The sequence below is a fragment of the Crotalus tigris genome, unplaced genomic scaffold (genome assembly GCF_016545835.1).
Source record: "Crotalus tigris isolate CLP2741 ecotype Arizona unplaced genomic scaffold, ASM1654583v1 scf7180000021159.508159, whole genome shotgun sequence".
NCBI classification, from domain to species: Eukaryota; Metazoa; Chordata; class Lepidosauria; order Squamata; family Viperidae; genus Crotalus; species Crotalus tigris.
In genome coordinates, this window is record NW_024098372.1 from 270,894 (window position 1) to 294,919 (window position 24,026).

At 39.5% G+C, this 24,026-nt stretch overlaps 1 protein-coding gene across 3 annotated transcripts in view; it reads left to right on the top strand.

The window, feature by feature from the left end:
- The first annotated feature begins 767 nt into the window (after positions 1 to 767).
- The window catches only part of YTHDC1 (YTH domain containing 1), a 30,384-nt gene continuing 7,125 nt past the window's right edge, over positions 768 to 24,026 (top strand). Inside the window, exons 1-15 of one of the 3 annotated variants that reach the window (XM_039369491.1) lie at positions 1,267 to 1,417; positions 7,554 to 7,655; positions 8,447 to 8,778; positions 9,068 to 9,461; positions 11,385 to 11,474; positions 11,942 to 11,995; positions 13,849 to 13,943; positions 15,049 to 15,157; positions 15,626 to 15,743; positions 17,458 to 17,542; positions 18,997 to 19,163; positions 21,375 to 21,457; positions 22,182 to 22,218; positions 22,300 to 22,339; positions 22,428 to 22,490. In XM_039369491.1, the coding sequence (XP_039225425.1) occupies positions 1,330 to 1,417; positions 7,554 to 7,655; positions 8,447 to 8,778; positions 9,068 to 9,461; positions 11,385 to 11,474; positions 11,942 to 11,995; positions 13,849 to 13,943; positions 15,049 to 15,157; positions 15,626 to 15,743; positions 17,458 to 17,542; positions 18,997 to 19,163; positions 21,375 to 21,457; positions 22,182 to 22,218; positions 22,300 to 22,339; positions 22,428 to 22,490 (1,857 nt within the window). In that variant the 5' untranslated portion in view covers positions 1,267 to 1,329. Of the gene's footprint in view, positions 1,418 to 7,553; positions 7,656 to 8,446; positions 8,779 to 9,067; positions 9,462 to 11,384; positions 11,475 to 11,941; positions 11,996 to 13,848; positions 13,944 to 15,048; positions 15,158 to 15,625; positions 15,744 to 17,457; positions 17,543 to 18,996; positions 19,164 to 21,374; positions 21,458 to 22,181; positions 22,219 to 22,299; positions 22,340 to 22,427; positions 22,491 to 24,026 lie in introns of all 3 variants that reach the window. The other 2 variants (XM_039369493.1, XM_039369492.1) reach the window with 2 other exon arrangements.

Here is a 24,026-nt window from a genome sequence, read left to right on the forward strand (position 1 = left end):
GAGGCCTTTTTGCATCACCCCTCCAAAAGCCCAGATTGCTGCCGGCGAGATAAGAGCCCGAGCCATCGTCAGGACAGCCAATCCCCGGATCAACGTGCTTATTGACCACCCAGCCGAGGCCCCTACAGCAATGGGGAATGCTGCAGCCCCCACAGGCAGGAGCCAGCAGCATCTGCCAGTGCAACAGCCGAGCTGGGGGTGGTTGCATCCCCCATATGTGCAATAACTTGGGGTGATGCAGCCACCAGGAAGTCGGCAACCAATGGGGATCCAGCAACAACCCCCTCCAGGACCATAGGGGGGCCTAGAGCAACTGGGGATGCCATAGCCCCCGCAGGCTAGCAGCAGTGGGGATCACAGCAGTCCCTGCCCAGGTAGCAACCATTAGGAGACCTACGACAACTAGGGATTCCACAGCCGCCGGCAGTGGAGCAACAGCCAACGGGGTTGGCAACAACCCCCAAACATGCAGCAACCGTTGGGAGGTTTATAGCAACTGGGGATGTGACAGCTGCCGTGGGGGGGCAGCAATAGCTGGGAGTGCAACAGCCACACTGAGGAGGCCAACAGCCATTGATGGCACCATCCCTCAGAGCAACTTTTGATGGGGACTCAGAGAAGCTGATTTTTTTCCTTAACCAAGTGTGCTCTCACTTGAACCGCTGTGCCTATCTCTATCCAAACCCAGCCCCTATGGTTGACGTGATTGTGTCCAGTTTAGAAGGAGAAGCATCCAAGTGGCTGAACAATTTATATAATGAGCAAGCATCTGGAGGACTCCCATCTCTTCCTCTTAGGACTGAGAGCAAGGTTCGAGGACCATCCATTGCTCTCAAAGCGGAAGAACAAATCCACAAGATAAAACAAGCCGGCAGGCCTACATTGGAATATGTACGAGAGTTTTGCAACATAGCTGGTCGGATAGAGAGGCGTCTCAAGCATTTCAAAGAGGGGCTAGATGATTACCTCTCCCAAACCTGTATCTATTGAGCAGTACCTGATCAGCTGCTAGAATGGTACCAGGCAGCAATAAGACTAAATGTTCAGCTTGCCTGCTATAAGAAGCCAATCCCACCTGAAGCCGAGTTGAGGCCAGAGCAACCCAAATGGCAGCCGCCACCCCCGAAAACCTCCAACTGCTGTGGCTACTGAAAGTCCCAGGCCACCTGCAGGCCCACCAATCAAGTGTTTCCAGTGCGGACAACAGGGACATTCAGCAGCGAATTGCCCAGTCCCCTACCCTCAGCAGTAGAGTAGACCTCGACCAGCAGCAAGAAAGAAACCGGCCCAGCAGCCAACTGGATCACACAGGAACTTGTTGCCTAAGTCATGTCCCCCAAGCAGGAGAGTGCCGAGACCCAAGCTGGACCCGTCGCCATTCTGCCCTCTTATGACAGCGACAACGAAGGAGAAAATGGTGAGTCGACACATCCCACCTTTCTCACTACTTGCCAAACTCATAATCCCTAAGATGGGGGCACAGGTAGATTTAAAAGTGCTAGTTGACTCCAGATGCTTCTGGTGCGTTATTAGCTTACCATTTGCCATGAAAATGGGCATACGAGCAAAGCTGCTCTCCAAACCTGTGAGGTTTGAGCAAGCTGATGGCTCCCTAAAGGGACAAATTTTAGTCATGCAATTAATTGAACCCCTACACTTAGAAATAGGTGAACACTGGGGAGTTCATTCGTTTCCTGGTGGCTCCGAAAATGACTGAGGCTGTGATCCTAGGATTAGCCTGGTTGGACAAATGGAAGCCATTTATCTGGTGGGAGAAGGGAATGAGAATTGTGAGGTTGCCTATAGGGCCCAAGCCCCCCTTAATTCAACGGACGTTACAGGAAACTTTAGCCCACCCACTGAGAGAGTGCACATGGCTGCCTCATCACAACCAGGTGAGCCACTCATCCCGAGCTAGTACCGGAACCTAGCGGAGACATTTAGTGAGAAAGAATACGACACCCTGCCTCCCCACCGACCCAATGATTGCTCCATCGAACTGTTACAGGGAGCCAAACTCCCACGACTGAGAATGTACGCTATGTTCCTCCTTGAAATGTAGGAGATGCAGCAATATGTGGACAACTGTCCCATGGAGAGCTATCAATTTAAAGTCATGCTGTTTGGACTACAGGGGGCCCCAGCTGTCTTCATGCAGCTGATTAATCAAATTCTACATGACCATTTATACAAAGAGGTTCTGGTGTATCTTGATGACATCCTAATATATAACATGAATATGACTGACCACGTAACACTAGTGAGAGAAGTGCTAAAGAAACTGTTGAATGCCAAACTTTATGTCAAACTATCAAAGTGTGAGTTTCACTAGACCACAGGTCAGCAACCTGCGGCTCCCAGCCTCCTCTGCCATTTGCAGAGAGAGACAGAGACAGAAAGATCCAATTGTGCTTCCCTGCTTCTCTCTCTCTCTCTCTCTCTCTCTCTCTCTCTCTCTCTCTCTCTCTCTCTCTCTCTCTCTGTGTGTGTGTGTGTGTGTGTGTGTTTGTGTGTGTGTGTGTGTGTGTGTGTGTGTGAGAAAGAGAATGCATTCACAGTGTTCTCCGAGGAGCTGAAAAGCTTATTGGGCAGGGCTCCTCCCTTTGCTGTGTCTCTGCAGGAAGCAGGAAGGGCAGGAGAGAGGTAGATAGCCCAGCTATGCTGACTCAGGAATTCTAGGAGGTGCATGATTCATAAAAAAGCCGAGGTTGCCTACCCCTGAACTTGTTGGAGAACAACTTGAAGCCAGCTTGCCAGATGAGCAGCAGATAGGAGAGAGGAGGGAGAGAAAGAGAGAGGGGGGGAGGGAGAGAGAGAAAGAAAGAGAGTGGGGGAAGAGGACTGGCAGACCCAAGGGCAGATAGAGAGAGAGACAGAGAGAGAGAGAGAGACCCTTTTGACATCTAAAATGAAGATAACACTGCATATATCCTTTTTTACCTGTGTGTGTATGTATGTATGTATGTATGTATGTATATACACATACACACACACATACACACCCCTATAATAAAGGTAAAAAAGGATATATGCAGTGTTATCTTCATTTTAGATATCAAAAGGGTTTTGTGGCTCCCGGTGTTTTGTTTTCAGTGGGAAACGGGTCCAAGTGGCTCTTTGAGTGTTTTGGGTTGCCTACCCCTGTACTAGATTATCTGGACTACAGAATTTCCAACGAGGGCATTGAAATGGACTCAACCAAAGTGAAAGCCATAATTGAATGGCAGCCCCCAAGGACTTGCAAGCAGCTCCTAGGATTCGCCAGTTTCTACCATCAATTCATCCCCTTCTTTTCCGAAATTGCTCTACCCCTTACAGAATTACTAAAAACAGGAAAAGGGGGAGGGAAGCCGTGACCGGGTCAACCACTAACATGGACTATGAGCTGTCAAACCACTTTTGAGAACTTAAAAAGACTATTTGCAATTGAACCAGTCTTAAAGCACCCTGCACAGGGAAGCCCTTTGTAATTCAAGCTGACGCCAGCAATGTGGCCATCGGACCTGTACTACTGCAAAAGAACCAAAGTGGGATCCTACAACCCTACGCCTACATCACGAAAAAATTCATTGAGAGCAAGAGGAGGTGGGCAATATGGGAAAAGGAGGCTTTCTCAATCTGATGGGCTCTATTAAACTGGAGGCACTACCTAGAAGGGAGCAAAGTGCCTTTTGAAGTATGGACTGATCACAGAAATCTAGAAGCACTGAAAACTCCCCAAATTGTCCCCGAAAAAAGTGCGATGGTCACAGTACTTTAACCGTTTTAACTTCATTCTAAAGTACATACCGGGAGGGACAAACTTCCTAGCTGATGCTCTATCCAGACTGTCGCAGTACAAAAGCCAGCATGAGGAGGTTAACAAGGCAATTATCTCCAATCCACAAACTGCTGTTCAACTCACACCTTGCAGAGCCCCTATCCCTGATGACCCTGGGGCAAAAAAAATAAAATAAAACAAGAGCTCTTCATTGATCAATGGTTCAAGGACAATCAAACCTCCCTAACTTGCAGGGATGGTTTAGCTTACAAGGCGGGAAAGTTATACTTGCCAGAAATCCTCCGCCTTAACGCTCTCCAACATGGCCATGATGTAAAACAGGTTGGACACTTTGGATATTTAAAAACTCTATATCTCATCTGCCGGCAATTCTGGTGGCCGGGATTAAAACGGGACTTAGAAAATTATATCAGGAGTTGTGCTGTATGTGCCTCTATGAAAAGAATTCCAGGGATACCCCATGGGTTATTGCAGCCAGTGGCAGACCCTTCTCAACCATGGGAAGAAATTGCTATGGATTTTATAGTAGATCTAACTGAAAGTAGAGGAAATAGCTCCCGTCCATCCAACAACTGACTAAATTGTTCTTGAAACATATCTACTGGCTGCATGGCGCACCTAAACAAATAATTTTGGACGGGGGGGGGTTGAAGTTCACGGCTAAGTTTTGGAGAAGCTTTCTTAAATTAATTGGATAATCATCATCTGCTTTTCATCCTTCTAATGGGGCTGCTGAATCCACTAACTCAATGGTGGAGCAATATCTCAGATGCTATGTCAGCTAAGAACAGACAGACTGAACTGACCTCCTCCCTTTTGCAGAGGTGGCTTACAATAACTCTGTTCACAGCAGCACCAGCTTCATGCCTTTTAGAGTAGCCATAGGAAAAGAATTCAGCCCAATACCCGAACACCCCAGGCGCCCTCCGCATCTCAGACACTTGATCAATGAGTGAGGGGGTGGGAAGAAGTTTGGAAACCCACAAAGACTGCTTTTAAAAAGGTTTCCGAGACCTATAAAAAGCAGGCAGATAAAAAAAGAACATGTCCTCAAAGAACATTCCAAGTTGGGGAAAAGGTTTATCTGTCGATCAAGTATTTATGGCTCAAATTACTCAGTAAGAAATTAGGACTGAAATTCTTGGGGCCTTTCCCCATTGTAAAGATCATTAACCCGGTCACAGTGGAATTAAAACTCCCTAAGCTCTTAGGAAAAGTTCACCCTGTTTTCCATTGTAGCCTGTTGAAACCTTTTTGGGGTTCCACTTTAAGACCTCCCCCTAAGAAGGCACCCGGACCCCTCGTAGTAGTTGGACAGAGCCACTATGAAGTAAAGCGTATTCTTGATTCTAGAATTTTTAAAGGGAAATTGCAGTGCTTGGTACAATGGAAGGGATATTCGCTGTCTGAAGCCACTTGGGTGAAGTCTAGCAATGTGAAAGCTGACAGACTCATTAACAGGTTCTATAGGAAACACCCTAATAAACCAAAAGGTAATCCCTGAGATGTGCTTTTGTTTACGTTATAGGATCTGTCCTTTTTATAAGGGGGGGGGGCGGATGTCAATGCTACTAACAACGGATGTTTTTGTTTTGACAACAGATGGAAATGTAGCTTTTAGAGTTAGATTATGCTGGGGAGGGGGGGATGTGTATGAGAGTTCAGCTAGACATAATACTGGACCTAGCCGTGAGAATCAAGGTTGTTGAAATAAATGATAAGAATTGGCGGTCTGGAGAACTGGAGAGAAAGCCCCGCTTTAAACTGCTTGGGGAATGTGATTTATGATTGTTAATTGGAGGAGGGAATTGTGCTTTGATACTCTGTGCTCAGGGGGGGGATTCAGTTTTTGGCTTCAATTATGTTAGTGCTGATGTTATGCTTCTTGAATAAAGATTCTTTAAGGTAAACAATACCTCGAAGTTCTTTGAAGAGTTTCATCTGTCGGAACCATGACACTTCCGTTGTCATAACTTTTCACTGGGTAAAATGGTGCCTCATAGAGCAACAGTTTTTGAACTAAGGTACCTCAGATGGGTTAACTTATGGTGTGTCCAAAATTCAGGATTATGATTCCTGAGGTTATTAAATTTGGGGAAATTGTGGCTGCTACTGATTACCTCTAGACTAGTTCAAAAATTGTTACTCTATGATGCTCTTATTTATCTTTGTCCTGATGACAGACTGACCATAAATTAAAACTAAATAGCTTAAAAAGAATGCTGAAAATTATTCCCATTTTTATATTCATATTGGGACAATAATAAGTGTTTTGGCATTTGGTCTCTATATTCCACACACACTGAATTTGAAATGAAACATATAAGTGAGTAAAGTGAAAACTGTCAACTGTAGTTCAAGGGCTTTGACAAAAGTGTGGCATTCACCAATGAGGAATTACAGGAATTAATATACCCATATCTATATGTGACGGGACAAATGGCTGACAAGCAGTTCATATCCAGGGGTGGCCTCCTTCATTAGTCCACGATAAAGAAAGCAATCAACTGATATGAACGAACCTGACTATATATGCAGTTAGTCTTGACTTACAACCATAACTGAACATGAAATTATGGTCATATGTTATTGCAGTTAAGAGATCACGTGACTCTGTCCGTTTTTATAAGTTTTTTTGCTGCAGTCATTAAACAAATCCATTTCATCCAGTGTGTAGTTTTTGTTGGAAATCAGAAGTAAACACTGGAAAGTGACAAAAAACATTCAAAAATCATAATCAGTTGATCACAGGATGGTGCAAATGGCCATAAAAGTGAGGCAGTTGTCGAGTGGCCAGAATACGATCATGTGGAATGGGGTAGGGTATACAGCTGTCAGAATTTTGAAATAGGGTTGTAAGGAGGCTTGTCATAATTTTGAATAGTTGCTAAGCGACAGTCATTAAGGAAAGACTACCTAAAGCAGTGGTTCTCAACCTTTTTAATGCCGCGACCCCCCCCAACCGGTCGTAAGTCGAGGACTAAACCGGTCGTAAGTTGACTACCCAACCGGTCGTAAGTCGAGGACTTTCCCTGCCTGGGAGCGCCACGCATGCGTGGTGCTGCCCCCTGCGCCAACCGAGGCATAGCTGGCAAGCGGCAGAGACAGAGCAGGCTGACCACCTGGCCACCAGCTGGCCCAGCCCAAGGGAGGTAAGGCACCCGCCAGAACAGGGGAAAAAATGGCGGACAGCCTTGCTTGGCGACCCCCGTGAAATGGTTGATCGACCCCAAATGGGGTCGCGACCCATAGGTTGAGAACCGCTGACCTAAAGCATACGTAATACAAAGAAGCAATTGATAGTAATGATGAACGGACTAGGAATTTCTTTCTAGAATAGTTAAAATTATTTCACAATTACTCTTTAAGAGCATTCATCAGATCATATAATCTTGTGGCCGAAGGAGGTCCTTGGCACAGTAGGAAGTTATTTCTTTCCTTGGCACAGTAGGAAGTTATTCATTGCCATACCTGACAGCTAAATATTGCCAGTGAGATCAGCAAGTACAGGGTAATATACTCTATCCTTGAAGGATAATGACACAAACTTTTATTTTCTTATATCATATTACCTCCTGTTTATTCAACATATTTATTTAAAGAAAGAACTTAGTACTCAGTTTCCACTTTAATTCTAGATAACCTCGAATGGAATAGAGAAGGAATGATACTAATAGAAATCTCTGGGATTTTGGCTTGCAGTACCTTTTCATTCAGTTTTTTTTTTAAAAAAATGTGTCATTTCTAAATAACATTTGTTGTTTCTTCATAGATGGTGAATTAAATGTTCTTGATGATATCTTGACTGATGCACCAGATCATGATGATGAATTGTATAATCCTGATAGTGAACAAGATAAAAATGACAAAAAAGGTATGCTACTTTACAACCTGGTTGTATCTCCCAGAGATCTGAGTAACTGGATTTTGGAGCCAGATTAGATATGACACCTATTGAAAAATTTACAGGCCTTACAAGTGGCCTCTCGGCAAGCTTGAAAACTTTTCTCAATATGCAGGAAGTCTTGCTTATTCTTGCTGAACATTATGCTTTTCTTTTCTTCATTTCCTAATGAAGAAATTTGTGTAGCAAATTCCCTGTGAAGTATTTTTTCTCCCCATCACTCCTGGCTTTTCAAACATTGCTTGATCTATGGTATTTAGTGTATGTTATCTCAATTTTCCAGTCTTCTTTCTTCATATCTTTAACAGGTAAAACAGTTATTCAGACTTCTTATGCAAAATAGTAGATAAAGTGAAACAGTTATTCAGACTTCTTATGCAAAAATAGTACATAAACTAATTACTATTGCTTTGTAAACAAATATAGCTAATAATTTGATGTCTTTGAAGGCAGGTATATAGGAAATGTTCGCCTGTTAATAAAATGGAAAAAAAAACAAAATTTTATTTTAGATGATTTCCTGTATTTTTCATCTTTATTCAGTAATTTTCAAATTAATACCTTAGCTCCCCAAGCTTTAATCCTAGAATTTCTAATCAACTGGCTAAAACTTAATAGTTGCAGAATTACTGATATCAGAAATTTAGATTAAATGTCTCTTTATGCTTTGACCTATGCTAAATAAGAAAATGTTGTGTTTTGAAAATGTTTGCAACACGTTTTTTAGCATTTAAGTAACTAATAACTTTTATTTTTTTAAGGATCCAAAAGGAAAAGTGAACGGATGGAAGTAGCTGAAATTAAAAAACAAAAACCATCTGTACATTCCTCAAGGCAGATCTTACCCAAGCCTCCAAACTCTTCTGTTAGCAATAACAAAAGAATTGTGAGCACAAAAGGAAAGCCAGTATTAGAATACAAGAGTGAGGACTATCGAAGGTCTGACAGAAGTAAGCATCCAGAAAGTGATAGAAAGTTACGAATGACAAGCAGCACCTCCAGAGATCCATATAAGGGACAACCTGAAAAGGCATGTATGAGGAAAAGGGAAATTGACAGAAGAGCTAAGTCCTCTACTCCAGATGCTTCTGCAGTAAGTAATGGATTGTTAATCTCTCTGTACTTAGATAGGATCTTTTCTGCAATAGGTTGTTGCTTTATATTATTAGTTTCAGCATTTTATTTCCTAGCTTAGTTTTAAGCAGTGTCAGTATTTGGCTTTTAATTTTTAATTTATTCTATCCTAGGCTTAAATAGAGATTTATTTTTTTAACCTGAATGAACAATACATTGCAGTCATATAAAATGAGTGTTTAAAGCAAGCATTTAGAGTTTTATCTCAAAATAATTGGTCTTGATTACTGATTGTTTTCTATAAACAGAGACTAAGGCATGATGTGGAGAGACGACCAAGCAGGTCAAGCCATTCTTCAAAAGAAGAAGTAAATTCTGAAGAATATGGTTCAGACCGTGAAACAGGTAGTAGTGGTTCCTCTGATGCAGGAAACACTGAAAATGAAGAAGAGGAGGAGGAGGAGGAAGGAATGGAGGAGGAAGAGGAAGAAGAAGAGGAAGAAGAGGAAGAAGATGATGGAGAGGAAGAGGAGGAAGTAGAAGAAGATGGAGATGAGGAGGAGGAAGAGTACGATCAAGATGAAAGAGATCAGAAGGAGGGAAATGATTATGATACGCGAAGTGAAGCTAGTGACTCTGATTCTGAATCTGCATCCTTTACTGATGGGTCAGTGAGAACTGGTTCAGGCTCTGAGATATCAGGTAAGAAATGCTGTGATCTCTTTCTGTCCTATGTCAGTATTCAATAGTTTGAGCTAAAAATACTAGCTTTATTATGAATAGTAGGGACAAAAAAACATGAATAACAGAATGGCAGACCATCAGTTTCCATCCTAGAGGCCAGAATCTGTGAAGAAGTGAAGCGTAAAACACAAGGTTCTGCTGGTGCAATTACTTATTTTGCCCACAATTCTACCTTTTTAAGAATTTCTATTAGCAAGGAAAATTCTTCAAATCAGAATGTAGTCCATATTTTGAATACTGTAACAGACAAAATGAACTAAGACTTAAATCTACATTTTCCACCAGTAAACAGATTAGTATAGATTTCAGTGAGAATAAAGATAAAGCAAATAGTTCAAGGTGGCTCTGGCCCTAAAATCAGATCTGTATAGTCTTGGAACACTTTATTGAGATTATCAGAACTACTTTCAGTTTGGAAGATTTACTTCCAGAAGCCACTGGATTGGTACATTTGGGGGGTGGGGGATTAGCATGGTCCCAAGGAGAACAGAGCATTAAGTATTATCCTGGACATCTAATCCCGAATCAGTTAGATTTGATCACTCTAACAATCACTAATTCAGCAAATTGTATTTGAAGTTATTACAGTGCTGAATAAGAGTATGACTGGTCCCCAAAGTTCTGCCCATTTCAGCTGCTCTGGCAATCTGCATATCTTCCCAACCCACCAGCAGCCAACTCTGTGCTCATACCATATCTTGCTGGCAATCCATGAACCCCGCCCCATCCAGCAGCAGCTACGTACTTATCCACCAGCCTGCTTGCAAGCCATCTGGAACTTGCAATTCCCTACCAGATTCTGCACTGATTTTGCATCTTGGAAGCTGGCAGGAAGTTATGAGGAAGTCCTTGCTTAACAACCAGTGATCCTCACTTAATGATAGCAGGGGGACTATACCAGGATTCCTGGTAAAAATCAGTGCAGTCAAATGACATTGCACTTTACCACTGCATTGCTAGTAATGGAACTTAAACTACATTTTCCACCAGTAAAAAGACTGGTAAACAGACTAGTAAAGATACAGCAAATAGCAAAGATCTAGCTATTTTAAATTGTTAACCATCTGTAAAGCAAATACATTTTTGAAATAGTTACAATCATTAAGCGAGCACTACTAGATACTTTCTTCTGTAATGCATTTACCCCTTCCTATTTATATAAGCTATGATTGGTATAATCGGACATGATAATTTTTTTCGGGATTTAGTTTCAACTAGTTGAGTGTTGTTGGAATGTATTAATCTTTAATTTCACTTTGGAGAGAAAAGATCTAAATGTTTACAGTGGAAAGATAACATTGACATCTGCCATGCTGGTTTTTGTTTTGAATTTTCAATATTTCTGATGAAGAATCTGCAGCAATGATAAAGGATTTTCCTATGTGATTCTGTTGCTCCGGTATTACTGTTACTAATGATGGGGATTTTAGTCATGTAAATGAGACAACTACAATGAATTAGTATGTATAGATTGGGACCTAATTTAGGTTTGCAACTGTTTATAAATAAGAATATACTTAAATGCATTACACCTATAACTGAAATATTGTTGATAATCCAAATGGAGGTTAATGCTCTCTTTTTTTTAACTTTGAGAAGCATTCCTCATATAGACCCTCCAGAAGTTTCCCTGAGCTTCAAATATAGCTTTGACAGGCATTGTTTCTGTTCAGATCAAGTTGTCTAACTAAATTTCTGATACTTTTATCACTATTATCACAGTTCTCTGAATTCTGGCCCAATGAGAAAATATCATTGAAATAGATTTTAAACCTTTTGAGAGTCAACTATATACTATTTTAAATCATATATTTTTTTACAAATATTGATTTTTTGTTTGAACCTTTAAAAAACTGCTATTGCTTATTTTGATGATCTTAGATGAGAAAAAGAAGGCCAGGAAAAGAGCTAGAGGCATCTCTCCAATTGTTTTTGATAGAAGTGGAAGCTCTGCATCAGAGTCATATGCAGGTATTTTGTGATTGCTTATCTTCATTAATATGATCTGTAGAAAACCCTTGAAATGCATTGGTAAAAATAAACTATAGGCCATAATAGGCTTTGGACATACAGCTGAACCAATATAGTTAGTTTTTTTGGCATGTTCTGTGTGAATAATTTGATAAAGTGGGCTTTCTTATGTTAATTCTATTACGTTGCTTAAATGGAAATTTCACTTTTTTAAACTTGGAAGATGATGATTCATTAACTAGTTTTCTCTATAGAAAACTGGTCTAACAAATCGAACTCAAAAACAGACAACTAAAAAATCAAATTCAAATCCTCATGCACATTGAGAAGCATTCTTTTTGTGTGTGGGGGTGCGCATAGGAGGAATAATTTGTCATGAATGAAAATAGCATGTGAAAAGATTGTAGAATTTGTATCGTATCTCTATTAAGGCTCAATCTGAACAAATGTACTTTGGCTAAATACAGGTTCAGAAAAGAAGCATGAGAAATTATCATCTTCCGTTCGTGCTGTCCAAAAAGGTATAATTTAAATTTGAACTTTTTAATGCATGCATCTATTGCAAGCTATTGTATTGACTTATATAGCAAATAAAATAATGTTCCGATGTAGAGTAAAATGCATACTACTGAATAATTCAAATTATTTGCATGTGGTTTTTAATGGAAAAAACAACATTTCATCACTGAATTAGTAGGCAAATAAGTAATCTAACATCCTTTTACAGATAAACTTCATAAAAATAATTTCTCTGCTTAAGGCTATGTTGGTTATTATAGATAAAAATATCAGAACATTATTAATGTTGCATTGGCTTCTACCTTGAATAACTTACTTTGCTTTTAAAGTTTAACATTGCATGGTATGGAAATCTGAATTTGGTGGTATTATATTATTCACTCATTTGAAAAGCACAATTATATATTTGAATTATAGACCTTTCTTTTATTGAGAAGGAATTCATGGGATTAAACTGCATAGACCAGGGGTGTCAAACTCAATTTCATTGAGGGCCACATCAGCATTATAGTTGCCCTCAAAGGGCCAGGTAGGCATAGCTGGCTGGGTGTGGCCAGCTCAACGTGGCCAGCTCACATTGAGTACCATGCAAGGCTTGGAAGTGGGATCCAGAAGTCTCCAGCAGAAGAAGGCGAGACCAGGGCGAGTGCCAGAGCATCATTCACCAGGGGAGCCTTGCCGTCCTCCAAGGAGAGTGAGCACAGCAGCAGCAGCCTCAAGGAGGAGCTAAGCACAGCTAGGCTCCCCTTCAGGGAAGCTGGGCTGGGCTGGGCTGGCCTGGCCTGTGGAGTCCCAGTGCCTCACAGTCCAGCCCAGCTCTGCTTTCCTGAGGGATGCCTGGCCATACTTACCTCTTCCTTTAGGATGCTGCTGCTGTGCTTGCTGTCCTTGACCAGGCTGGGCTTCCTGGGCTGGAGGAGAGCGGAGGGGCAGCGGGGCTCCTGCTGGACGGGGCTGCTTCTGTTGCCATGGGGTGAGGGCAGACAGGTGGCGGGAAGGGGGGTAGTCTGGCTGCAGGGCCTCGCAGTATGCAGTTGTGTTGCATGCAGGGTGGGGCTGAGCGTGACTTATTGGATGCCCCAGCTCACATCCAGCTGGACGTTGCTGCCGGCCAATGTGCGGCCAAGGGGCCAATGAGCTGCAGTTGCAGCCAGACACTGCCAGCCTCCGCACACTCGCAGCCTCCTGTGCGCATGCCCAGAGCGCCTGGCTGGGCAGGGGTGAACTAGGACCGAGACGGGGGCCAGCCCCTCGCCATCTCCAGGGTCACCCTGCAGCCCAGGTCTAAGCCCATCACAGGCTAGATCTGGCCCGAGGGCCTTGTGTTTGACATGATTGACGTATGCCCTGCTAGAGGCCAATTTTGCCATTGCAACAGCTAGATTTTGTACTCCAAATCCTATAAGTATAAGAGTCCTTGAGTTATGATCACAATTGAGCCAAAAATTTCCATTGCTAAGCAAGATAGTTGTTAAATGAGTTTTACCTCTTTTTCTATGTTTCTTGCTACAGTTGTTAAAGGAATGACTGTTGTTATTCTAACTTAATTGTTAAGTTAGAACAGAGTTTTTCATTAAATCTGGTTTTCCCATTGACTTTGCTTGTCAGAAAGTCATGAAAGGTGATCACATGATCCCAGGATACTGTAAACAGTGATAAACACATGTCCTTGGGCAAGCATCTAAATTTTGGTCACATGACATGGGGATGATACAATGGTTATAAGTGTGAAAAATGGTCATAAGTCAATTTGAAATTTCAAACAGTCACTAAACAAATGGTTGTAAGTTGAAGACTACCTATATTTAAGTTTCCTTGGCAAGTAAAGTTTACCTATTTTGTTTTTTCCTTCCAGACCAAACTAGCAAACTTAAATATATTCTCCAAGAGGCGCGATTTTTTCTTATAAAAAGTAACAACCATGAAAATGTCTCTCTTGCCAAAGCTAAGGTATGTTGAATTCCTGTGAAATCTTATGCAAAATATGGAATCAGATTAATTGCTTTTCTTTTTAATTATTTAATTTTCTTTTTCTTTTATTAAATATAAATATAATTACTAAAACATAAATGCAAATAAAATATATTTTTTCTTGATTCATTGCCTCATCTAAAATGGGCAACATTTTCCCCCAGCCACATGTTCCAAATTAACTATATTCAACCACCAGAAGTCATGGAAAGTTGGTGGTAATGTCACTGGAATGGGTAGTAACAAAAATTTTGTTCCTGTTTGCCCCCCCCCCCATATTGCCCCCCAGATTTTGTGCAAAATTAATGCTTTAACCCTTTGGGAGTCATAAGACATATATTTAAGAGCTTACATTTTACAAATGTACTGCTGAAAAATTGCAATTTTGATCTTAGAATTCAAATTCTAAACATATGTATGTTTCTTTGGGGAATGCCAAATAGATCTGTAGAAGTTTGCACGTTTTACAGACAAACTATTAGAAATGATGAACTAGTTTCTTACCTATTGTATTTTTTTCTCTTATTTTTGCTTTGTGTAGAACAGTTGCACCCAACCTTTTTGGCACTGGTTTCATGGAAGACAATTTTTCCATGGACTGATGGGGAGGGGGATGGTTTCAGTTTCACTCACTTGCCCCCTGGTCACCTCCAGCTTTGCAGCCTCACACCTAAAAGACCACAGACCGATACCATTCCATGGCCCAGGAGTTGGGGACCCCTAGTGTAGAAGGAATATCACATATTGGTTAAAATGAATTTAAACTTACAAATGTTATCTGTAGATTACTAAGAATGTGAATATTTCTGATTGTTTCCCAAATTTTTTTGTATGTATTAATATATAAAGGTTTCTTAGTTAAATATTATACGATTGTCTCCACCTTCTGATAATAGTTTTTTTTTATGACTCAGACAGATATCTGTCTTGGATCTATTCTCTGGATCTGGGAATTGCAGGGATAGAAACTGAGGTCTTCTTCATAGAAAATATATGCTGTTGCTGAATATATTCCAAAATCGTACTGAACTTGAACCCATCAGATAGTTTTTGTTTTGTAAATTATTTGCTCATCTCTCCATAGGGTGTTTGGTCAACCCTTCCAGTCAATGAGAAAAAGCTCAATGCTGCCTTCAGATCAGCAAGAAGTGTGATCTTGATATTTTCTGTAAGAGAGAGTGGAAAATTCCAAGGTAGGTATAGGTTGTCCTCGACTTACAACAAGAATTGAACTCAAAATTTCTGTTGTTAAGCTAGACAGTTGTTAAAATGAGTTTTGCCCCATTTTATGACTTTTTTTGCCACTCTTGCTAAGTAAATCATTACAGTTGTTAAATTAGTAAGACAGTTGTTAAATGAATCTTTCTTCTCTAATGACTTTGCTTGTCAGAAGGTCATTAATGGTGATCACATTACCCCAGGACACTGCAACTATCATAAATATGAGCCACTTGCCAATTTTGATCATGTGACCATGGGGATGCTGCAACTCGTAAGTGTGAAAATGGTGATAAGTCATTTTTTCCACTTCTATTGTAACTTCCAACAATCACTAAATGAGTGGTTCTAAGTCGAGGACTACTTGTAAAAGGAATACTTGCATTCATAAATCAAAAATTATTTGGATAAGGGGCCTCATCACACTTTTTAAATTCTTACAGGATTTGCAAGGCTTGCTTCTGAATCTCACCATGGAGGATCTCCCATACATTGGGTGCTACCTGCAGGAATGAGTGCAAAAATGCTGGGAGGAGTATTTAAGATAGATTGGATATGCAGGTAAAATGGGTGGAAATTAGAAAATAAAAATGTGGTTGGATAGGCTATTTATTGTAGAATAGATATATAATGTTTATGTAGCAAGTAATATTTGCATGCCAGAGCCCCTATCCAAATTTGACTTGTCTTAACTAAAGAAAAAAGAAGAAAACCCCCAATAATGTCACCTCTAGTTAATACTTTGATGAGAGATCACCAGAATATGTAGGGCCATAATAGACCTGGGCTTTTTATGGCCCACGGGCCATATCAGCCCATGAGCTGTCCCTGTCCAGCCCATAGCATTGGCGGGGGCAATGGCAGCATCAGGTTTGGGGTGGTGCCGAGAGCCCTCCACAACAGTCCCAGTTTCTCATGTGGCCCCTTGGGAAAATTGCCTACACCTGGATTGTAGGATCAAATGGGAAGTTGAGAAACATCTTGGAAGACAGCAGTGTGAATAATATCTGTATTGATACCAAGAAAACAATATGGATATGATTATATAGGTGCCAAGAGTTGAGCTTATCTCAAGAGAGACTTGACTTTGAGTGTAATATTGAAATATAAAATTATTTCAGTAGCCTGGAGGTCCATATTTTGACGCATCAAAGTCAGGGATTCTGCTACCCCATTTTTCTTTCTCATAATTCTTCTGCTGTGGTTTTTGTTTTAAGATATTTACTGATTCTGAATTGCTGCCTTCTTATCATTCTTACAGTCTTATGTGTCTTCTATTGATGATAGCTTCCTTCCTTGGATTTTGAAATCACATTAAGTGTAAAATTGGTAGAGAAGCAAAAAGTTCCTTTTTTCTTCCCCAGTGGGAAGTTGTGCTAGAAATGTGACTTAAGCTTTTAAGAAACATTATTTAAAAAACTAAGTATTGTCTGTTTTATCCGTTTCGGTTTAGTAAAGACTAGAATCCCTTCCATTTTGTTCCAGAGCCTGGAATCCCTTCCAGTTTGTTTCATTAGAAATATAAATGAAAATAGTGAAACCTAATTTCAAAAATTGTTTAGAGGATTTTATTAGTAATAACAAATAAGTTTGCCAAAGGTAAGCTTGGAATTTGATTCTAAAAATAATCCCTCATAGTCTTTCCCCAAATCAAGTAGGTTTAGTTCTCTGAAAATAAAAAAATGATCCTATTTAGATGATTAACCTATCTGTGATTGATTATTATGGAGAAAATTCACTAATAGTCACTAAAAGTTATGGCACATAATCAGTCTATTAATCTATTAGATTTCAAGGAGAACAAAACTAATCATTTCCTGGCTTCTCCCATAGCATCCAAAATTTGTTTTTCTATTCGAGACTCTTTTCCCCCTTCTTTTCCTGCCTTGTTTAACTTTGTGGGATGGCAGATATGAGGAGCACTGGGTCAAAAAGTTTTCCAGCACCATTATTATGTAATTCATATAGGAAAAATTACATTTTTATCAATCTGCTTCCTTTGTTGCAAAACCAAGGGTATGGATAAGGGGATTTGTGAACATTAGACAGTAAGAAAAAATAAAAGAAAGATTAAATTTACCTGCCTTAGAGTTGCTTAATCAGAACTGAAGACAAATTTTGGAGATTGTAATATTTGCTTTGTGAGATGAATATTATGATCTCATAGGATTTAGCCTCTAAGCTCTGCTTCATTCGTTAGATCCGTTGATAGTTGGGTTCTCATATTTTAAGTTACACTTCATATATGAAAAAGTGTATCATATCATATTTTTAGGCGTGAATTACCATTCACAAAATCTGCTCACCTGACGAATCCTTGGAATGAACATAAGCCAGTAAAGATTGGACGTGATGGACAGGTTTGTCAACTGCCTTTGACTGCTCTTTAAAATATTAATTCCAGTATTTTAAAATATTCTTAATAGGTTTTTTGTGATATAGTTGTTCATCTTTGACAGTTAATTCTGTTTTTGTTTTATCACAATTATCTATATAATATTGTCACATTTTGGTAAAAAGATTGCCAAATATTTTATTAAAGCATTTGAGGATGTACATCAAGTTCTTTTAAAATAAAATATGCCATTGTAAGCAGATTTCTATAACAAGGTTGCATGAAACCAGAAGAACTGTCATTCAACTTTTTAATCAAAGCACTCGTAATGATGGAAAATGGCAGTTGAACTGATGGGAAGAAAGATGATAAACCAACATGGGTAAATATATCACAGCCACAGCATCTCATAGATTGACATTCCCTATTCTCACAAATTGTGAGATAAGAACTTGTATGAAAATTGCCTATTTACTAAGCATGTATATTTAAGTTGGGGTGTGCATTAAATTAAATAAAGACAGGCAGATCTTGAACTACAATTGGAACTGGAATTTCCATCACTAAGTGATGCACTCATAAAGCGTGACCACACAAATTAGTGATAGAAATCCCTGTAGTTCCAGTTGCCATCTTTAACTGAATCCTAGTTGTTAGATGAGGCAAATTCCTGCCAACTTCCCTCAACCAAAGTCATTGGGAAAGCTGGCAAGAAGTTGCAAGTCTGAGGTGCACAAACAGGTAAGCGGCAGCAGCTAGGTGAGAAAAAGGACAAGGGCATGCTGGTGAGGGTTGGTGGGAGAGGGGGAGGTGCAGGTGGAGAGCATGCACAAGAGTATTGGAGAGGCACTATGCAGGTTGGAGGGTGTGCAAGAGGTTCCATATGGATTAAGGAGAGAGTGTAGGTCAAGGACTATCTAGAGGTGTGCAAGAGGCTAGCATACTGTGAGCACGGAGGAGTTAAAGGAGGAGACTTATCTGAGCAACTTGTGACCTTCTTTCCCAGTTTTCCCATTCACTTTCTGGAGAAGCTGGGCAAGAGGGGTGCAAATGGTAGTCACATGATTGCAGGGGGCTTGGCAAATAGAAATGTAAATGAGTTGCCAAGCACTCAGATTGCCATCACTTGTCTTCAAGGATGCTGGGATAGCCAGAACTCCGAGGATTGTTGTAACCATCATTTGTTCAGCACTATCATGATTTACAATGGTCACTGACTGAGTGGTCATAGGTCAGGGACTACCTGTAACTATACATCTACCTTGATCCATCTCTTGTTAATTTCATTAAAATCACTACACATATGCAACTTAAGTGGCTTAATCAGACCTGTTTAAGCTTTCACGTGTTTCTTAAATTAGGCATTAGCATTCATAAAATGTATTCATTTGTTCTTAGAATGAAACCATATAATTAAACATTGATTCCTTTGTGTGGACTCTGACATGAACTTATAACATCAACATTTAATTATTATAGGAAATTGAGCTTGAATGTGGAACCCAACTTTGTCTCCTATTCCCTCCTGATGAAAGTATTGATCTGTATCAAGTCATTCATAAAATGCGTCATAAGAGAAGAATGCACTCTCAGCCCCGGTCAAGAGGACGTCCATCCCGTCGAGAGCCACTCCGAGATGTGGGAAGGTTAGAAACATTCTTTGGACTGATAATAGGCACATGTGTCAGAATAACGTGATGGAGGAATATGATTCATCAAAAAGCTTTCCCTGCAATCAAGAAGAGAAAAAATCCTCACATCAAGCTGCATGGACGGGTTTGTGGCTTCATTGAGGATTTCACATTGTCCCTCTCCCCCAGTTTGTCACTTTCAAGAGGAAAATGGGGACATTTTGCTTACACAGAAAAGTTTGTGTCAATCTAGCTTTGACTAGATTTTTAGTCAATTGTAGGTAAGCCATTTTTTTTCAAGACCAGGTTAGGTGGAGGAAAATCAAGTCTGTGTGTTCCAAAATGTGTTAATATCTTGTAAAAGCCTTTTCTTTCAGGTATATCTCTGGATAAGCCTTGTCAAATATGGGACTTTTATCAGGATCACTTATAATTTTGCAGAAGATGGTCGCCTCATTTTGAGGATAAAATATTTATAATATTTTGCTGTTCAAGAAGAGCGTGTTTGGGACTGTTTCAAATTGTATCACCGTGCTGTGGTTATGCCCATTGCCAAATATTCTCTTACATCTTGCTGAGCTTCTGGAAGCCGTAGGTTCTCTCCAAAGGAAGTAGCCCTTGGAGACCCGGCAACAAACCAAAAAGAATGGCTGTTGCTGTGTCAATGTATACAACCTTTCCAGATGCTGGCAGCACCCGTGGACTTAAAAGTGGTTTTAGAGGATCGCCATGGTTATTGCTCACTACTCTATGAACTTACCAACATTCCCCAGAAAGAAGGGTATATCTTGTTACAGAATTGGAGGAGTCTTTGCAAAGGACTGATAATAATCCCTTCTATCCAACACGTTTCCCTGATCCCTGTGTAGCCACTTTGTTTTCTGATAAATCTAAAGCTTTTCTGCTAAAGACTGTGTGGTTTGGGCTGAAACCTTTTCGGTTAGACTTTCCAGTTTGTGGAAATGTCCTCTGGTAGGTACAGCTATCCAACGAGTCCCCCTATCCTTGCTCTTAAAGGACAATGTAACCTGTAGGTAGGAGGAATCCTGGCAGCAACCCCCCTTTCTTTGGGCATAAAAGGACTGAGCACCAAGATGGCTTTTGAAGTTAAGCCCTAAGAGATTTCCAGTGCAATAAAGTATTTACAAGTGAAGGTTTTGCAATGGACTGCAAACTATACATTATAACACCATCACACCTTCTCAAGCCTGCCAGGGCCTCCATTTATGTATGTGGCTTTCAGCTTAAAGTCAGTAGTTGGACTACTATATGAACTGTTACTATCATATATTATACCGGTCGTAAGTGCACACTCAAACTACAAGAAAGCGGTATGTTTATTTTTTACACCAGCTATTTTCTAAATCTCTTTTTTGCTGTACGTACAGTTGCTTTATTTTCTCAGAATGTGATACTTATTCTTAAGAATGATAATTTAAATAATAAGTGGGGAGGCGGGAGGAATTATTTTATGGTCTATTCATGTTTCCCTGTTATAGAAATTGTGGAGGTGCATTGGAAGGGAACACCAGGTAACATGCTAATGAATGAAAAGCAAACTAGAACAAGAAATCTTAAAAATCATTTAAAAAACAAACAATTTAAAATTCATTTTACTAAAATGTATAGCAACCTAAAATAATGGGCTTTTGATTCCAACATTTGATTTTGTTAAAATATTCATGCCTTAAATGTTTTTTTTTCTGTACAGTAACAAGTAATTGTGTCTATGCAGGAATGGGATTTGCATGTTGGAAATTGATCAAGTTTTGACAAACCAAGTAAGACAGTTAATCAGATCAAGTGTATAAAATGGTATTCACAAATTATGCAGCTTATGCTTCCAGGGTGAACTTCAATGTAGAAATTGTGTAAGCATCAAGTAGATTTCATGCTGCAAAAGAGAACACAGACCCCAAAAAGTCAGTGGAACTGTTAAAGGAATTTGTATTAAGATTGGATTTCTTGTAGGTATGGTTGGATAAAGGTCCCTGCTAAGCATCTAAAATCTTCACATCATAATATTCTAGTTAAGAATATACATTTTGTTGCTACCACAAATACAATTTTTTGTAACAAATTCTGGGAAACTCATATAGCGAATTACAGAAAAGATACCAAAAAAAGCTCCCAAAAGTTGTGGGCTTTTCCAGTGAGTCCTTCTAAAAATGTTGTATTGATATAGGTTGTTCCAAACAATTCTTAATTATTGTCTAATTTATGTAGGCGTCGACCAGAGGATTATGATATTCATAACAGCAGAAAGAAACCAAGGATTGATTATCCCACTGAGTTTCACCAAAGACCAGGTTAATATCTTACTGTTTAAATGTATATACACAAATTTACAGATTTGTGTATTACAATAGTCATCATGTGGGAATGTGAATATTAAATAAATTATTTAAATTTAAAGTCATAAAAGCTCTGATTAAGAATAGAAATATGAGAATATAACAATAAAAATAAGGGGACTTTCTCGGAATAACTATCACACTAATAAGATTCTAAAATAGTTATGCCATAACAGGACCTCTTTGGAACAAATAGGCATTGTAACAGTAATATGGAGGCATTCAAAAGAATGTACTAGTTCTTGTCAATCTTTAAGTAAAACCAAAAGTTAAACAAAGGACTGAGTTTATATAAACTGCCTTGTGTTCTGAATAATCCAAGCATCACAGACTGTTCACTTAATTTCACACACAGTGTCTTAGTGTGTGGTGTGGAGGGAGCATAGGAACAGTGGTCTTTCATATACTATATGTCTGAATAGATTCCAGGAGCCCCAGACAGTCTGCCTAAAGATATAAGATGGTGTTAGTTGAGATTCAGCCTGTAAAGCAACATTTTTACTATATTTTGCCATAAAGTGTTACATAGTTATTTTAAAGTTGAAATACATGGGCCAGTTGGGAAGAGAAGGATCTATGAGTAGCAAGGCAGTAGCATGCTTAAAGTAAAGATGGTAATGGCTATTTATGTTGTCAAATATAATAAATATGATACGTAATGCTGCTTGATTTTAAACAGGATATTTAAAAGACCCCAGATACCAAGATATAGACAGGTAAGAGATGTCTAATTGCTGTTTCCTAATCTAAGGTATCTGAGTATTTGTGTCTAATTTAATAAATCTTACTTCCAACAGGCGATTTTCAGGAGTTCGGAGAGATGTCTTCTTAAATGGGGTAAGTTTATGGTCTTTCATTGGTAGTAACAGGTAGATGATTTTAATATTGCTTGATTTTGACATTCTTGTATATGTGTTTTTTGTAGTCTTACAATGATTATGTGAGAGAATTTCATAACATGGGACCACCACCACCTTGGCAAGGAATGGTTTGTAATTTTGTATTCTTTGACTTTAGTATACCCATAGTATTATAAGGGAATATTGCTAAACACAGCTGTTCCTCCTTTTTGTGGAAAACAGCATTTTGCTGTGATTTTAAGCCTGACTTTTGGTAGATCTTTATGACATAACTTCCTAATTTTAATTACTAATTTTAGTCAAATGAGTTAGACAAGCCTGATCAAGAAGTAGTACCTGTGAAAATGCAATCTTGGCATTGCAGTTTCCTTCAATGAAATCAGTAGGATTCAAGTTAAAGTAGTAACTCTAAGTTTCACATAATATTCTTCATGTCATAGTTTATTTGAAAATTATACATGACCTTAATGGGAAAGAACTACATCAGGCTTACAGAATATCTGTTGCCTCGAGGACTGTAACAGAGGACTTGATGACAAGACTTCAGGAATTAAAACGAGTGTTTTAAGCATCATCATAAGTTATTGTGGAATGCTTACTCCTTAACACAGATATACAGACACCCCAGAGCAAAAGAAACACCCCTCTGTTCTGTCCCTTGGGCTTTGGGAAGGTAGGCCGTGTTTTTGTACCCTTGAACTAAGCAGTAAACAATGATTGAGAAGTAATTGGGAAATTAAAGCTCCCAATACTGAACTGATTTGTTGATGCTGCCACACTATAGACAAAGCCAATGACCCTGAAAATCTGGAGTTACACACTCAACCTACAAAACATTTCAGAAAAGATTCTGCTGTATAACCATGGAATAGAAATGAAAAGAAAAACTTAACTAAACAAGCTTACACTGTCAATGTGGAAGAGTTGTACCATGATTAACAAATAAATGAAGAAAAGCAATATAGATAATCCTTGACTTATGACTACAGTTGGGACTGGAAATCTGATCATGTCAGTTTGGTCATAAGTTGATGTACTCACATGACCAGAAGTGATTAGACAAACGGCAGTTGTAAATGTGAATCCATTGGGCTTTTTTGTTGGAAACCAACAAAAAAGGTCACAAATCATAGTCACATGACCATGGAACACCATGAGTGTTCATAGATTCGACCATTTGCCAAGTGCCCAATATGTGGTCAAGTGACCAGATTGCAGCACAAAATTTTTACAATGACCTGGGATGCTTTGTGGACTTTAAAGCTCCTGTTCCATCATAAATGCAGATGATTGTTAAGCAACCCAGCTATAAAGACTAGCCATAATAAAACTCATACTTGAAAAACAGGTCTAAATCTTCTCCAAAGAAATGTTATGATAGAAGTAGTAACACTTCAAATGAGTATGAGGAGAAAGAAAAATGATCTTTATTAGTCAATAAGAGGCTATAGATGCAGTGATATGTGGAAATGACCTTGGAGGGATGCAACCAGGGAACAGGTGGATAAGAGGCAGCTTAGCAGGAATGTGGGTGTGGGGAATATCTTTAGAAGAGTTGCTTCCCTTGGTTTCTTGGTTTATAAAAGCACCAGGAGAGAAATGTACTTTCAGATTCTTAAAATTTTGTTAACTCTAACTTTACAATAAAGTAGAATTAGTTCATC